Genomic DNA, 18,143 nt, shown 5'->3' on the forward strand with positions numbered 1-18,143 from the left:
CACATGACAAAACAATGTCAACATGAAAGTTAATGATGACAGAATTTACATTTGTGGTGAGTTTTTGTGAGTAAAAATAAATAAATAAAAAATTCTCAGTGACTTCTTGTGTGAAGGAATTTATATTTGCCTAGGGCTAATCATGCTGTTTTCTTTTCATGACTCTTAGCTATCTGTTTTTTTTCTCCATCTCTCTAGTCTGTGTTTATTGTAACGTACCGGGAGCCAGACAGCCCTGAGTATACCACTTTTTGCAAAGAACTCCACAAGAGAGCAATGCAGGATTTTAATGTAAAATTGGAACCCTCAATGGTGAGTTGCTCATAAACGAGATCAGGTTTTGGCATAAATTCACAGCCATCTGTCACATCAGATTTAACCAAAACATTTATACAGACTAGAGTAGTTCTCTTTTGGCCTTCTATCACTGCCTTGAAAATGTTGAGCATTCTGTTCAGCTTTCAGGAGCTAAACTGTGTTTCTTTTTACCGCAAGATCAGATATGACACTAAAAAGCACTTGAATCATAAGTTTGGCTTCCTCATGTCAGACCCATTTTCCTGAATCAGCTGTACCCTTTGACAAAAGTCGGAAACAACTCCCCGAAACCCTAGATCCACATGTAGTGGCCAAATGAAAACATTCAGGAAGTGAATCCTTAAAGCCTCTGAGTACATATGAAAATGTACTGCAATTTATGAGAAAGTACAAAAAAAATCTAATTTCTGCTAGCAATAACTTTACCAATTGTATCAGTATCTGTCAATATCCGCAGTTTCTCTAAAATATATTTTGAAAAATTAACTCTTAAACACGCTTAAAATATCTAAATGTCATTGCATTAGAAACAAAATATTAAAGCAACTGGCATCTGCAAACAGATTCTAGAGCTAATTAACTTAATTTTACTGAGCTATTTTTGCAATGATTTTTAACCAGCCTTTCCCAAGGTGATTTTTAGTAGATGTATGAAATTAGTTCTCTTCAAGATAACAGTCACAGCGGAAGTTTGAATCTGTTGCTTTATAACTTGAAACATCATTGGGATTTAATTTACTTTATATTTGTTGTCTAATGCAATGGCATTTCAATTTTTAAATGTGGCTTATACTGTTTGGGATGACGGTATGTCAGACTAAACATTTGTGATAAAGTGACAGTATTTTTTATGATAAAAAATGAATAGGTAATATTTTAGCATGTATTTGAAATTACTGTTATGTTTTTACTTGGAAAAGGTAAAGTATTCAGCTTACCATGGATGTCTCAGTAGCTGGGCAAGTTGTTTGCTTTGGACAAGTCATATTTCTGTGGTTTAAATGCTTTCTTATAATATTATTTGATAAATTAGGTCTGCCAGATAAATAATTAATTCAGGTAAATTTTTCATCAGTGGACAGCCCTGTTAGTTTTATCTCACATCATTCCTCCTTCACTGGCATATCTTACCCTATACGCTCCCCATGTCTGTACAAGATGACATGTAGTTTTAGATTTCTTGATGTTTCCCTGTAATAAATCTCTGTTTTCTTATTCCTCAGATGGATTTTATTGCTGGTTGTTTCCATGATGGTTTTGTGCTATATGCAAAAGCCCTCAGTGAAGCGTTAGCAGACGGCGTGTCTCAGAATGATGGAATCAACATAACTGTGAGAATGCAAAACCGCAGGATCTGGGGTGTGTTGAGTGTTCTTGATTTACCAATTCAAAAATACGTTTGACAGAAGCATTCAGAATATGACCCTATAATGCTTTAACATTCATATCAATAAGATGATTGTGGATTATAACATTAAATCCCTTCACAGTTTTAGGATGTAATGACAAGTAACGTTTTTAACAGCAGTGTCAAGCTGGAGTGTTTTGGCAACTCCGCTCAGATTCTTTTTAAAGTGAGTAGAGGACTTGTAAGAGCTTTTCTGAGGTTGATGTCGGTAAACTCGCAGCCTCTCTTGCAAGGAGTGTAGAGTTCAGAGTCCTTGATTTAAAGCATGTCCCAACTAGCTTGTGGATGGAAAATCTGTTTCTAATAAACATCCCATCTGCTGAGCCCTCTCCCTGGAGGAAACTACACACACTGTGCCAAACACATACAGAGGAATAGGCAGAATACTAAATGCACTGCAAAAAGTATTTTTCTTTATCAGTAGTTTTCTGTAAAATATTTAATTATACTGAAACGTTTTTAATCATACTTTTAAAATTTTTTTTTTGTTTTCAAAAAGAAGAAACATAATTCAAGATATATCTTAAAGAGATTATCTTAATAATTAACATTTTATTAATATTTTATTTATTTATTTATTTTTATTTTTTTATCTGGATTCTTAACTTAAAAAAAAAATCATAATTGATATCTTGTAAAGAGCAATGTAACAGATATTAAACTTTCACACATCTCTTTTAGAAATTTAAACGAGGGATTCCAGTGTCTAAAAAGTCTAATTAAATTCTTTCAGCAAAAATAGATCTGAGCCATGCTACTCACATTAATTTGATCTATATCTTATTGTATTGTATGCACAATTGTCTCTTTTACATTTTTATTTATAAAAAATAGGAAAAACAGTTTATACATATAAAAAAGAACTCTAGTAAATGTCCTATAAAACTACTTTCTCCCAGCAATATTTTTTTCCCTCGATGTCTTAGAATGTTTTTCTTTTTTTTTGGGGGGGGGGGGGGGGGGGGGGGCAAAAAAAAATGAAACAATATGTGAACTTTCCACTTTATAACTTTGAAAGCAACACTCAAAAATAAATGTTTATTTGATCCCTGGGTTTGTGTTTGTTTATCACAGGGGTGACTGGCCTTGTTAGCACAGATCGGAACAATGCCAGATTCACAGACTTTAGCCTTTGGGGAATGACTAACCTGAAAACTGGACAATATGCAGTAAGTACAATGTTCACAAATTCAGTCTACTCATGAATACAGAACAAATGTATTCTTATTTAAACATAATGAAAAACTGCTCTGTTTTGGGAAATTCATTTAATGCTGTTTATAAGAAATTGGCTGTTAGGCATCAACCCATTTTCTAGTGTACATAATGTCGTAAACAATTTTTTTTTCTTTAACCACAGCACAATAGTAGTTTACCTTTGGAATCAAAAGGTCTCTGAACGTTTTCAGAAACCCTGAATATGAGCAATAAAACTTGTGATGTCTGCTTTTGCAAGCATCAGAAGTAAAATTGTGAATGATGTAGCTTTCCTGTGGAATGTTTCTGTAAAAAAATCTTTTTGAGACACATGGTTAAAATAAATAACAATGGTTAAAGATTTGAGCATATGTACATCAACAGTCTAATTTAACCCGATTTCCACATTTTCCATAATTACTGTAGATGTGGCTTTGGTTGGATGGCTCGGCATACCAAATAATGTGTTTCTTAAATATGAAATCCTTTATTTGCTATTCTGTCCTAATCAAAAGCATGTGTTCATATGCTTGTAAGTGTTTTGTTCATTTTCCAGTTTGGCTTCATTCATAAATGTTAGGATTAGGGTTTGGTTTAAGGTTAGTTGTGTGTAATTACACATAATTCACTGTTATTACTATAGTAAGAATATGTAACATGTAACAAGGACATGGAAAATTAAGCCCACCTGCCAACATGTACGCATTTTTCGTACTCTGCTCGCATTTTGACCCATAAGTACGCTTGTACGATTTGCTGCTCTCTAGGTACGCATTTTGTTGCGTCTCGCATTTCGGCGATTTCAGTTTCTATGCCATCTATGACGCTGATTCTGCCGCTGATCCACAGCGTGTAAGTAGAGTGAGAAGCTTTCGGCCAATCAGAGCGGTGCATGTTAACCCACCGCCCACCTGCCCCTCCTATCCACAAGCTTAGTTGGCAGTTAGAAAAGTGGTGGAATGGCTTGAAATCTAGAAGGTTTTAAACAGGCCAGGTGCTGATTAACGTAAGATAAAGGTAACAGTTATGCTATGTTTAGCCTAATTGAATTTATGAACATTAAAAATTACCTTGACATGACATCATAACAAGCAGTCCAGCTGTGACGAGCTCAGTTCAGTTCACGCGTTCATGTAGGCAAACATGTAAGGGTGGCCCTGCCAATAACGCACCTAAAAGCTGTCACAAAGAACCGGCAAAAAGAAACCGACATAATTATTAATAAACAAGTGTTTTCTGCATTAATGTCGTGTCGACTGCAAAGATAAAGTTGACGATGCTGTCTCACGATCTTCGCAATAGTGAACGCGCCAGAGAAATGCACATTTCATATGGATTAACGTTACATAAGCAGAGAGCAGTCGGTTTTCTTTCGTTTTGAAGTGTTCTGTTAAACTCTCTTGAGTCGGTTAACGCGTATGCGCGTAATGAGTCATTGTCTCCTGATAACCCCGAAAATAACTTAAATTACGCTTTCAGTTTTGATCGTACAGATAAGAGCTAAATCGAATCTGTAAAGGGTCTACTTTTATTTGTATACAGACATAATAACAACAGAACTTTGTGCACATAAAATAAAGATAACAAACAAGGTGTGCTGTTTGCAGCCTTTGTCTACTGTGACCTTCCTTTACAAACACGTCATCAAAATGAACTGTAACTCAGTGAATACTCAATGAAGAGACATGAGAGATATATCTATAGAACGATTGACATGTCTACTTTTAAACTAAACAAGTGCCGCCGAAAACAGATATTCTTTGATAAAGTAATCCATATGAAAACAACGCGATGTCTTGTCCATTTTTCACATCTCCCTTCATTATCTTCTAATTCGACCACGCCCCCGCTCTGAACGCTCTATTCAGATTCTAATGTTAAATAAAGTTTTTATTTTTATTTTACTGTTTGCTTCGCGATGAGAGGAATAAGATATAAGTCACCCCAAAATGTGATGTGGTTGAGTATTTGAGATTTGGATTTCCTCAGAAAAAAAGAATGAAGCACTTTATTCAGCAGAGATAATAAACATGAGTAAGTCCTCTTATTTATTTATATACTTGTACTAGTTTTCATATAACGTAGCCTATAAACATTTTACTAGTTAGACTTTTTCCAAACTATAATTCCTGACTAAATGTATAATCAAGTGAAACATTATGAAGTTTCAATAACAATATGCAATACTATACCATTCAAAAGCTTGATGTAAATAATATAAATGTAACAAATAAATGTAACTGTAACAAATGTAACAAACAATGCTGTTCTTTCAATTAATTTCCCCGAAAAAACCTGAAAAAAAATATTCTCGGCTCTTTTCAACATTAATAATAATCTATTAATATGAGCACAGAGATGTTTAGTTCTCTGGTGACAAGAAAAGTCATGATTGCCTCCAAAGGCAGCATTTGTTACAAAGAGACTTTCACTGATGCACTACTTAAAAAAGCCAAATCTGCAACCTTTAACAAGTTAAACAATGCAAAAGTTTAAACACTTTGCATGGAAAATTATATTAAAAAATGTTGTTTGTTTTTAGCAAACTGATTTTGATATTGATAACTGCTGGTTTTGCACATTTATTTAATGTTTTGATTTATTTATTTAGAAAGAATGTCCTCAGTTTACTTTTATTTCTGACAAGATTTTCAGGTGGAAGAAGTTTCCATGGGCTATGCCTCCAGTACAAAATGTTCGGTATGATTGCAGAAATTGTATAACATTTATGGTCTACTTGTATATGTTATGGAGTAACTAATAAATCTTAATTGGTGAAAGTGCATAATATGAATTATAGTGTTAGGTATCTCATAGGTTTCTCACAGATGTGTGTACAACGGTGGAGCATACACAGGCGGCAAGGAAGTCGACCGGAAGTTGAAGTCGGCTGCGTGCTGCCATCTTGTAGCAGAACTTCACTTGCGTTAGCATTCCCATTGACTCCCATTCATTTTGGCGTCACTTTGACAGCAAATAACTTTACATCTGAGGCGTTTAAAGACTCCGTTTGTCCATTATTTATTTCTAAAGATACATGACAATGTATAAAGGGCTCCATTACCTTCTATGTTACATTATGGCCCCGTAGAAACAGTTTTTGTAAAAAATAGGCTAACCATTGCGTCATAACCACTCGTCTCTCTGTCGCATTACCGTACAGACAGGAGGAGAAGCTCACAGGCAATTAACTGATTATGGCGTACTGGCGTTACATTTTAAAATACTATACAAAATAATTAATCAGAATACTTACTCCTGCTAACTCATGCCAAAGAACTCCCCGCTCAAGCTCGCCGTCTCTGCAAGATTAACGATGGCAGTTTGCACACACAGCTACTAGAAGATTTACATCTGTCAGACAGGTTGCTGACGTCGTCAAGTTTCGTTTGAGGCTGCACGTCAGAAACGGAAGTGCTAAAAAACGCTAAAAATGGGTTTCAATAGTCTCAGTTGAGTTTCAATGGGGTCGCTGTGTCCATTTCTTTTACCGTCTATGAGCATACATTGGCGGTGGGCTGTAAGGCGCGCGTGTGTGTGTGTGTGGGGGGGGGGGGAGTAGTACTCATAGAATTTCTTCAAGGTTGGCAGGTATGAATTAAGGTTTTACATCCGTTTCAAACTGCAAGCTTGAGCTTTCCTTTAGCATAACTACATTGTCTCTGCAGCTGTAGACTATTGAGAGTATTCACACTGGAAGCATTTGTACTGTGTCACAGAAGCTGTTCAAGAGCCATATATTTCTTTACAAAGACACCTATGAATTTGTTTTTAGAAGCTGGTCAGTTATAAACTTGTAACTTTTAAAGTCATGAAAGTTTGTTAACATTGGGATTTGCATGGAAAAGGTTAACATATATATATATATATATATATATATATATATATATATATATATATATATATATATATATATATATATATATATATATATATGGTGGCAACAATGAGTTGTACAGAATAATTAACTCAAATGATATATAGGGAATTTGAATAATTAATCAGGAATATGATTAATATGTATCTCATATGACAGTTACACTAATATTTTATTGATTATGAAAAATAGCTCAATTGCATTCATCAATAAATCATTACAGGGCACTGTAACTTACTCATTAATATTTCAATATTCCATTCTTCATATCAATTAATGTGATATCTCTTACTGTAAATTACTGCAAATCAAACAGTGGTTTGTCCAGCAAACGGCAGTAAGATTGACCTATCAATTTTCAATAAAGTTATCACTTCTTATAATTCAAGGAAAAATATTCTCTGGCCACGAAAACATTATCCTATCATTATGATAAATGTAGTTTCTAAATTTAAAGCTTGTAGCTAGATCAGACATCTCAGTGACTCGTAATGTGAGTGGGGTGGAGGCCAAGACAATCATAAATATATGGGTTTTTAATAATTGACTAATAATACATCGAAACTACAAATCACACAGAGTAAATATGCGTACGACAATACAGACAGTAAACTTTATACAAGACATAAAGGAATCCAAATAAAGGAGAGAGAGAGAGAGAGAGAGAGAGAAAGAGAGAGAGAGAGAGAGAAAGAGAGAGAGAGAAAATTAATGAGATCACAGAATGAGCTCAGGTATGGAAATCACAGTCAGTAACCCTTCTCAGCCAACACGAATCAAATCACAGACCAACTTTAAAGCAGCATTTAAAATCTCCATAGAAAATTGATACTTGCATGGCCCAGCGTGCGTGCGCTGGTCCTTTTGAAAACAGCGTGCGTGTGCCGGAGGCCGTGTGACGCGAGTGTGAGCTGCGCTGGATCTTGGCGTGAGCGTGGAGCAGCGTGAGCGGGGCCTTTGTTCTGTCTTCGCGCGGTATTTGAAAGGTTCAACAAACAATGTTCCAGAATTCGTCTTCCTTGTGTGGAGAGGCAAATAGTTGAATAAACTTAGTAAAGAAAAGAAAAGAAAAGAAAAGAAAACAAAACAAAACAAAACAAAACAAAACAAAACAAAACAAAACAACGAAAATGAAAGCTTCCGAAGGAGCCATGAAAATGGCTGTCCTCTCCGCCTCCCGGCTGGGGGGGGGTGGGGGGGGGGGGGCAGCCATCTTGGGCCGCGCCGAGAGACTCGCGGGAGCGACGAGGGTCGCACAGGAGAGCAGCGTGTCCGAGAACGAAGAATGAGAAGAAGAGGGAGGCGGACCTTGTTCGGTCGATTCTTATGGCTTGGGATGGTTCACGCCTCTTTTCGCGTGACCAACCAATGAACGTTCGCGATCTGAAGCGGAGGGAAAAGTTCCTTTGTCTCTGTGGAGACACCCACCCTAATGATTTAGGGCTTGTCAGATTTCATCAGGGATATTCTAGCAAGTTCGTAATTCCAGAATACTAAATTTTTTATTACTTTGCTTTAGATAAGTGGGTCTGTCAAGGCATGACGATTACAAGAACACCAAACAGTACATATATATAACTGATAGAAACACAAAGTCACATTCAAATGCAGAATTACACACATTTAAAGATTAACACACGCTAATAAATTGCAGATAGTCCCAATTTATATGGGAAACATTTCAAAGCACCAACAAAACAATACTATATACTTTAAGACTACGTCTGAGGTAATAGTTTAGGATACATTGAGAAAAAGGTACAAGTGACTTGGCTTCTCTCCTGTCCTGTTGCCCCGTGGGGTCATAAAGTTTTATGAGCTGCAAAGGAGTGGGGGTTACATAAACATGACTATTTGAGAAAGAGTTAGAATGAAATCAAACATTTCCACTTATAAGTCAGCACTTTAACCATTTACCCAGGATTAACCATTTTTATGCAATACACAAACATTCAAAATATATATTAATACTAAACTGACGAAGGTAAGGAACTTCTAAGAAAGGTTTCTTTTTGTGTGTGTGGAATGGTGGGGGTTTAGTTTCTCCTTTGAGGCTCGCACGGGTATCGTAAACTATTTAAGTCCAGCCAGGCTGGCGTCAGGCCAGGCATTTAGTGCAAAAAGGTCTCATTTGTATGCCTGAATTTAACCCATGAATCGATGACCTGCATATCCGTTACAATACACGTTACGTTACGATACGTTACAATATATATTCTATACATTATATATTTTTCAATTCTTCTTTTCTTTTCTGATATACTCCAAATCTTGTTTAAAAAAAAAAAAACATGCTTATCGTGTGCATTTTTATCATTTTTTGTGTGAAATCATATTTATTTTATTAAAAGTGTGAGACCAGCATTACCCAGAAATGTTTTTCCCCTTACTGTAAATATACTGATGAGTGTTCTTTGTTACACAGATTGTTGGTCACTACAATGGGACCATTAAAGAAATCTTGTGGTCCCCAACAGAGAGAATTCAGTGGCCAAAGGGTCGCCCACCCCTGGACTACCCACCATGTGGATTCTCACCATGCAAGGAAGGTGGGGACCTTTTCATTGTAAACTCACATATCTGACACTTTACTCGATTTTATGGGTTCAAATGAATTAAAATAGTTTTTTGATTTTATTTTTGATTGACTCAACCTGACACCTGTGGACTTTCTACATTTTTCATTGGAAAAAAGATACCTTCTCTATTGATATTATCACCAGTGATTCATCAAATGGTGGAGAAGAGTGGTATAACTTGGCATATATCCAGATGCGCAATGTCGATGAGCTCACTTTCAGCATTTTAAAGACCTGACTCAAGTGCCTGGACTACAGTGGTGGAATGATGCTTTGCAGTCCTACTAAAGTAAAACCTGACGGGTCTGTTGCATCCTCCACAAGCTGGCACTTAGATCAGCCCCCTAAAATCAGGAACTGCACAGTGCAATCTGCATTTGACAGATTTTGTGGGCATGTTTTCACCATTAAGCTATTTGCTATATAATTTTAAGTGAATCAAGCATAAAATAAATTAAACAAAATTGAACAACTCTTTACCCAGTACCCAACAAGTCAGATACTGAATTCACTAGTTCACGCTTACATATAATTAGCTGAGGTATGGTATGCGTATTTGGAATGCTGTCCGGGGAAGGGCTCCGAGCTCGGGAATTGCCCGAACCTAGAGTACCCCCCCTTCCCCGTATATTGTAAAGAGAACTTGAAGTGAGGAGATGGGGTGGAGGAGGGATGCTGATAAACCGTCAATGGATAGAGGTAAGTCAGCGATATTTATACTGTGGGATTGATTACTTGATTGTGGTCCACCTGTGATGATTAGGCTAAGTATCTGACGCGCTCCTCCCGAATCTTCATTGATAATTACATTTAAATGTTTTTACAATTGTTAATTTGAATTCCGCAGATCATATTCCTGTCCTTGGAATAGTGGCAGTTGGGTCAGGACTGGCCCTCATAATTTTTGGAATCTCTAGTTTTCTCATCTACAGGTATGTTCTTTTTTACTACATACTAGGTTTTATTTTAATTATTTTAGTTTTCATATTAATGACAACATGTTGAACACTGAGGTGCTATTTAAGGGTTCATAGGAAGAAGACTTGCTCAAACCTGCAGCAGTTTTTTTTTTTCAGAGGATTTAAGGGAAAGGCCTCTATAGGTGCCAGAGTGGAATTTAGGTGATTGTTGCCAGAGCAACCACTTGGCAGTTGTTTGAGTGAAAACATTTTCTGAGGCAAATGCACATAGTCTAAATATTTCAGTGCTTGTTTCACTTGGTCAGCCAATATTTTTTTAAGAAATACTAGGCTGTCCTATTGACCTCATTGTCTCAATTATAAATAGACCCAGATGAAATCTGTGGATGTTGCATTTTCAGAACTGGTGTGGAATGGGTTTTAAAAATGTGTTAAATAGAGCTCTGGCTTTTCATTACCTGAAATCACAATTAAATTTCTGTAGGCATTTTATGGCGAGAAAGAATTTGTACTATTTTATTAATGATGGGAACTCAATTTCTGCAGTAAACTACAGATATTTCTGGATTATTTTCTGGATTATAACTGATACACGATAAAATTAATATGAAAAAAATTACATACAAATTCACTTTTAAAAAATGACTGGTTTTAGTAAGTTTAGTTAAGTTATATTAGTAAATAGCTGCAGTTATCAGTTAACAACAGATGTTATATTGAAGTTTCCCTATATAATAATAATAATAATAATAATAATAAATCATAGAAGAAATGTTTAAAAAAAAAACAACAACCAACAACAGCAACAAAAAATAAAAGTTGTTTAATATTTTTTTGTGAATTATTTAATTGTTAAAAGGCTTTATATACTTCAACTTGTTTAAGATCCATGGTATTTTGTCTTAAGGATGAAATAATAGTACAGACCAGTGTTCCCTCTAATTTTGTTCTCTAAAACTTTTCTCCACTGAGCGGCCATTTCAGGCACCTGAGCAAAATCATTAATCTTTAAACCCTGTACAGCGCACACACAAAAAAGTGTGTAACTTTTAACTTTAATGTGCTATATTTTATTTGATCCTTGATGTTAATAAATGATGTACATTTTAGGTTACCTGAGAATTTTTTTTTACAGTATAATACACTGCCTTTCAAAAGTTTAGGATCGGTAAAGTTTTTTTTTTTTTTTTTTTTTTAAGAAGTTTCGGTAACACTTTCTATGAAACCCGTATTTAGAATACATTATAAATATATTTTTAAGTCATTATAATGAATGCATAATGCATTATAAAAAACCTTATAATACATTTTATCATCTCATGAGAATATTCATAAGAGCAGTTTTAATATATTATAATATTTACTTATTTGTGGTTATAGCTTTAAGAGCATGATGATTTATAACACAATGGACACGTTGCATCCACTTATACAATGGATTATGTTTCTCATTGTTATAATGTATTATAAGCCTCATATCTTGCCATTTTTCTGATGCTACTTTACTTAAAGCGGTCAAAGAACACTTATAAGTAGTAATACTATTATTATTAATAATAATAATAATAATAATAATATTTGTTGTTCTCAAACAACTATAAGATCAGATATCAGATCAGATAAATGTGTAATATGACACATTTGCTTTGAACTATTTTTATTGTAATATCAGTTAGATTATTTTGGTGGTACCCTTTAGATAGCTGTTGATAAGTAACTCTGAAACTACATGTCAACTAGCAGTCAATAGAGTATTAGTATGTCTGCTACTGTAAATATAGGCTAACACTTTATTTTGATGGTCAACCAACAGATAAACTTAAAGGAGGGGTGAAATGCTCGTTTTCACTCAATATCCTGTTAATCTTGAGTACCTATAGAGTAGTACTGCATCCTTCATAACTCCAAAAAGTCTTTAGTTTTATTATATTCATAAGAGAAAGATAGTCTGTACCGATTTTTCCCGGAAAAACACGACTGGCTGGAGGCGTGACATGTGGGCGGAGCTAAAGAATCACGAGCGCGAGTAAGCTTTTGCGTTGAGAGCGTTTGGAAGCTGTGACAGCTGTGAAGGCTGAAACTGAACGAGAGCAGCAGGAAACTGAACGCTCCGAGCGTGACTCGAACCCGGGTCTCCGGCAGGGGAGGCGGACGCACTAACAAGGAGGCAGAGATATTTTAAGCAGTTTTACTCACCGCATGCGGTTCCAACACACGATCGTGACCCTTTTTCATTGGGACTGCATTATCCTTAAGAAATAAACGATGTGCAAATCCGGCGTCAAACTGGGCCTTGTTTGTAAAACAAGCATCTTCGAAATGCAGGGAACAAACAAAAACACTTGCACAACTCCGTTGATGCTCTGTAAAAATAAACTCCATCCACTGGTCCCTTAATGCTGTTTTTTTTTGGTAATCTGTGCAGGGTTGTTTTGCCCTGGCAACCAAAAACACACTCCTTTTGTGACATTTCGCAACGCTCTCGCTCTGATCAGTGAATGCCTGGCTCTCTCAGTGCTCTGCTATACGGGAGCGCGCGCTCTTCCTGCAGAAGTGCCCTAATAAGGAAATTCCGCTCCATCTAACGTCACATACTCGTCACATACGAGCCATACTCGAAAAAAACTTTCCGAAACTTGTGACAAACCGGAAGGTTTCAAACGTACAACTTAATTTTTGAAACTTTGTCCATGTTTAGCATGGGAATCCAACTCTTTAACAGTGTAAAAGACTCAGTATGCATGAAATAGCATTTCACCCCCCCCCCCCCCCTTTAATATAAGTGTCTTTGCAAGTACATCAGCTTATTCGCCCATACTAGATTCTACCATTCTTGAGCATATTAATACTCTAATGAGCTGTGAGCTGTTTTAATACTGATGATTTTGGCATACAGCTCATGAAAACCCAAAATTCCTATCTCAAAAAATTAGCATATCATGAAAAGGTTCTCTAAACAAGCTATTAACATAACCATCTGAATCAACTAATTAACTCTAAACACCTGCAAAAGATTCCTGAGGCTTTTAAAAACTCCCAGCCTGGTTCATTACTCAAAACCGCAATCATGGGTAAGACTGCCGACCTGACTGCTGTCCAGAAGGCCATCATTGACACCCCCAAGCGAGAGGGTAAGACACAGAAAGAAATTTCTGAACAAATAGGCTGTTCCCAGAGTGCTGTATCAAGGCACCTCAGTGGGAAGTCTGTGGGAAGGAAAAAGTGTGGCAAAAAACGCTGCACAACGAGAAGAGGTGACCGGACCCTGAGGAAGATTGTGGAAAAGGACTGATTCCAGACTTTGGGGGATCTGCGGAAGCAGTCTGGAGTAGAAACATCCAGAGCCACCGTGCACAGGCGTGTGCAGGAAATGGGCTACAGAGAAGCAACACTGGACTGTTGCTCAGTGGTCCAAAGTACTTTTTTCGGATGAAAGCAAATTTTGCATGTCATTCGGAAATCAACATGCCAGAGTCTGGAGGAAGACTGGGGAGAAGGAAATGCCAAAATGCCTGAAGTCCAGTGTCAAGTACCCAGAGTCAGTGATGGTCTGGGGTGCCATGTCAGCTGCTGGTGTTGGTCCACTGTGTTTTATCAAGGGCAGGGTCAATGCAGCTAGCTATCAGGAGATTTTGGAGAACTTCAGTGATTTTTTGCAAGCATTTCTTTGAGTAACATGACCGTTAATATGAACTCACAATTGAATGTAACATAAAACAAATGATTACTTTTCGTTAAAATCTTTATTTATGCCCAAAAAAAGCTTACATTTATGTGTCTTTTTGTTCGCTGTAGCAGCCATGTTGCCGAGATAAGTCATACCCCTTCGTTTGAAGTGTGGTGCAGAAAAATCTTAGTTTGAAGGGCTCTCTGGCCCTTCCCCTTCCCCTACCCCTCCAACCAAAAGAGAATCGAGACACCCCTGCCCCTTCACGTGAACATGGAAAGGGGGTAGAATTGGGATTGGGCCTTAATATGGTATTCATTGTGTGTTATAAGTAGGGCCGGGACCCGATTAAAAAAATTAATCTAATTAATTAGAGGCTTTGTAATTAATTAATCGAAATTAATCGCATTTTAATTGCATATAAATATTTGACCTGAGAACAGTGAGAATTAATTTTTTTTCACATGGATTTATAGTATACCATTGAATAATGACTGAATACATAAGCTTAAGCAACAAAATATTGTTTATTTTTGTTCAACCAAGTCTAGCAGACCAGTTCAATTTTTGCCATTAAGTGTAGCAATAGCATATTTAGAAACAATTTAGAAATAGTACATTTCAGAAATTCAGGTAGCTTATAGGTGCTGGAACCTTCTGTAAAGTGTTTTTTAAGTAAAACACAATACTGTCAATTACATTCAGAACATTGGAAACCATGACTATTAGAAAACATCTCTCTGTTGCTTCAGAGGCCATAACATACTAAGTCCAACTCTCAATAACCTTGGCCAAAACAATAACGAGTTCAACATAAACTGCCAGTTGCACCAACAAAATAATACATAGATCAACATAAAGTGTAAAGTCCACGCTAGCTGCTATATGTTTTGCGTTGAGGTGATACTTGAGGCTCGATGTGCTGCGGTGATATGCGAACGCTAGTTGGTGATCCAGTATAATCGGTCCGCCGAAACTCATCCAGTGAGAAACGTTCCACGGTGCAAAAATAAGTTATTAAAAAGGCGGGATTTTTTTTCTGTAATTAATTCATCTTAATTAACGCGTTATTTTTTGTGTAATTAATTAATCTCAATTAACGCGTTAAAGTCCCGGCCCTAGTTATAAGTAATCATACTTATAATCACAGATACGTAAGTATTATGATGTATCATAACTGTTCTTATGAATATTCATGAGATGATACAACATATTATACGTTTTTTTTTTTTATAATGCATAAAGAATACCCTTATAATGTATTTTAAATACTGGTTTCATAGAAAGTGTTACTCATCAAGGCTGTAGCCTGTCATTTAATAAAAATACTGAATAGTATTTAAAAAAATATTGTGAAATATTATTGCAATTAAAAATAAACATTTTCTGTTTTAATATACTTTAAATTATAAATAATTCCTGTGAAGCAAAGCTGAATTTTCAGCATCATTACTGCAGTCTTCCCAACTTCTGATCCTTCAGAAATCATGCTAATATGCTGATTTATTATCAATTTTGGAAACAGTTCTACTGCTTAATATTTTTTAGGACCTGTGAATATTTTTAATAATTTATTGAATAAATGCTGTTCTTTTTTTCTTTTTCTTTTTATTAATCAAAGAAAAAGGTGTCAGGTTCCAAAAATAAAAATAAATTAATAATAATAATTATTATTATTATATATATATATATATATATATATATATATATATATATATATATATTATTATTATTATTATTATTTTTATTATTATTATTTTTAAGTCAAGTCAAGTTTATTTACCTTTACATATATAGTGCTTAAACAAAATACATTGCATTAAAGCAACTGAACAACATTCATTAGGAAAACAGTGTGTCAGTAATGCAGAATGACAGTTAAAGGCAGTTCATCATTGAATTCAGTGATGCCATCTATGTTCAGTTTAAATAGTGTCTGTGCATTTATTTGCAATCAAATCAACAATATCACTGTAGATGAAGTGACCCCAACTAAGTAAGCCAGAGGCAACAGCGACAAGGAACCAAAACTCCATCTGTGACAAAATGGAGGTAAAAACCTTGGGAGAAACCAGGCTCAGTTGGGGGGCCAGTTCTCCTCTGACCAGACGAAAACCAGCAGTTTAATTTCAGGTTGCAGCAAATCAGATTGTGTGAACAATGTTAGGTAGGTTATTCCAGAGTTTAGGTGCCAAATAGAAAAAGGATACTGAGGTGCTAAACCATTCAGGGCTTTATAAGTAATAAGCAATATTTTAAAATCTATACAATGTTTGATAGTTAGCCAGTGCAGTGTTGACAGGACCGAGTAATATGGTCATACTTCCTGGTTCTAGTAAGAACTCTTGCTGCTGCATTTTGGACTAGCTGTAGTTTGTTTACTAAGCATGCAGAACAACCACCCAATAAAGCATTACAATAATTTAAACTTGAGGTCATTTGTATTTTTTACATATTCATTAAACCTGTCATTATGTCCTGACAGTAGAATATGAGACAGATAATCTGTGAAAAAAATCAAGCTCCTCTGGCTCCTCCCAGTGGTCCTATTGCCATTTGCAGAAACTCCATCGCTCCAAGTAAAAAAATAACCAATCAGAGCTGCGGTCCGTAACTTTGTTTGTGTTCAAAATGTAGAAAAATTTATATAATAAGCGAGTACACCATGAATCCATTTTCCAAACCGTGTTTTTGGCTTGTCCTGAATCGCTAGGGTGCACCTATAATAAGTGTTTATATTCGGACTATTTTAGATTGCTTCGGGGATACCGCGGCGTAGTAACCCAGTACCTTTGTGATTCTTCATAGACATAAACAGAGAGAAGTAGTTCCGGCTACGATGTTCTTCCGCAAGACGCAAGCAGTTCTGTTTATTAACCGCTAGAGCGTCAAAAGTTCCCTACCGCAGCTTTAATTTTGACCTGAATATAGGAAGTTTGCGGAATTGAGTTAGAAGTTATGGATTCATGTTTACTGTTTTGAGAATATGAGGTATAGTTTTAAGAAATGTGTTTAAGCAATCGAGAAAAACTGTAATAGAGAGAATATAGTATACCATGTGTCAAAAATTTGATTGATGAGGGTCATAAAAAGCCATCTGTTCTGGACACCTGTTTGTACACCCCCCACCCCTCCCCTCCCTGTACACCCCGGTGACCTAGATATGAACTTACGACCCTAAGAAGGAATTTCGGTGAGGGAGGGTGAAAATGTGTTGGGATCTATGTGCTTTTTTTTTTTTTTAAACTGTGGAAAGGGTTGAAATCATTAAAATGGTATAAGGGAAGTTTTTATTAAGGTTTTAAGTACACAGTGCATTTCAAGAAAAAAGGTTATAACACAAACAAAATGGGAACGATGTAATGATTGTTTTCGTAGTTGGAAAAGTGTAAAACGTTGTTAAAGTTGTAACAAATAAAAAAGAAAACTACTGGTTATTTATCTAAAACAACTAAACAAGTCAAAACTATCAGATGTGTTTTCGTTAAGCAACACGTGAAAAAGATGTGAGAGCTTGTAAAAATTTAAAAAGGTGTTTTGTTACCATCTAGAAAAGAAAGCATTTAGCATTTGTACCTTACCTCAAACTAAAAAAGAAATGAATGTAAAGCAGCGATACAAACCAGAAAACTTGGTGTTTGTCACGATGTTATAAAAAGTTAAAAACAAAAGAAAAAAGATGGTAGGCATTACGCGGATCAAAAATAAAATCCATCAGACAAGATACTTCAAATCAAATCTATGTTGTACTTTACCACTAACTACAACTTTAAAAATCTAGACTATTACTGACAGAGAGTTAGACGAAAGAAAAAAAGATCTCACAGCAAAGTGTCAAGGCATCTCCGTTGAGTGATCCTGACAGCATCGCTGACACACTTAGAATGAGGCTCGGGGAATGCTCCGGAAAAAAACCACGCCTCCAGTGCTAGAGACTGCCCGCTGTAGGCGTGATAGCAGTGTCAAATAGATTTAAATGTTAAAATAATTAAACGAAGTAGTTTTTAATAAATAGACATCAGTCCTTAATTAGTGAAAACTTATGTTTAAACGGAAAAATCCGTTTAAACATAAGATCAATTTGTAATTTTTAAATGATGTAGCTTTATGCGATTTTTATTTACTTTTAGTCTTAAAAAAATACAAAATAAAAAATAATAATAAAAAACAGCATTGA

The 18,143-nt window shown here is 35.7% G+C and overlaps 1 protein-coding gene across 2 annotated transcripts in view; it reads left to right on the forward strand.

Moving 5' to 3' along the window:
- Nucleotides 1–18,143, forward strand: part of LOC127958866 (atrial natriuretic peptide receptor 2) — a 105,261-nt gene that overhangs the window by 32,916 nt on the left and 54,202 nt on the right. For both annotated transcript variants that reach the window (XM_052557895.1, XM_052557896.1), the window contains exons 3-7: nt 199–312; nt 1,542–1,677; nt 2,801–2,895; nt 9,226–9,349; nt 10,227–10,311. In XM_052557895.1, the coding sequence (XP_052413855.1) occupies nt 199–312; nt 1,542–1,677; nt 2,801–2,895; nt 9,226–9,349; nt 10,227–10,311 (554 nt within the window). The remainder of the gene's footprint in view (nt 1–198; nt 313–1,541; nt 1,678–2,800; nt 2,896–9,225; nt 9,350–10,226; nt 10,312–18,143) is intronic.

Source organism: Carassius gibelio, chromosome B5 (assembly GCF_023724105.1).
Source record: "Carassius gibelio isolate Cgi1373 ecotype wild population from Czech Republic chromosome B5, carGib1.2-hapl.c, whole genome shotgun sequence".
Lineage (NCBI taxonomy): Eukaryota > Metazoa > Chordata > Actinopteri > Cypriniformes > Cyprinidae > Carassius > Carassius gibelio.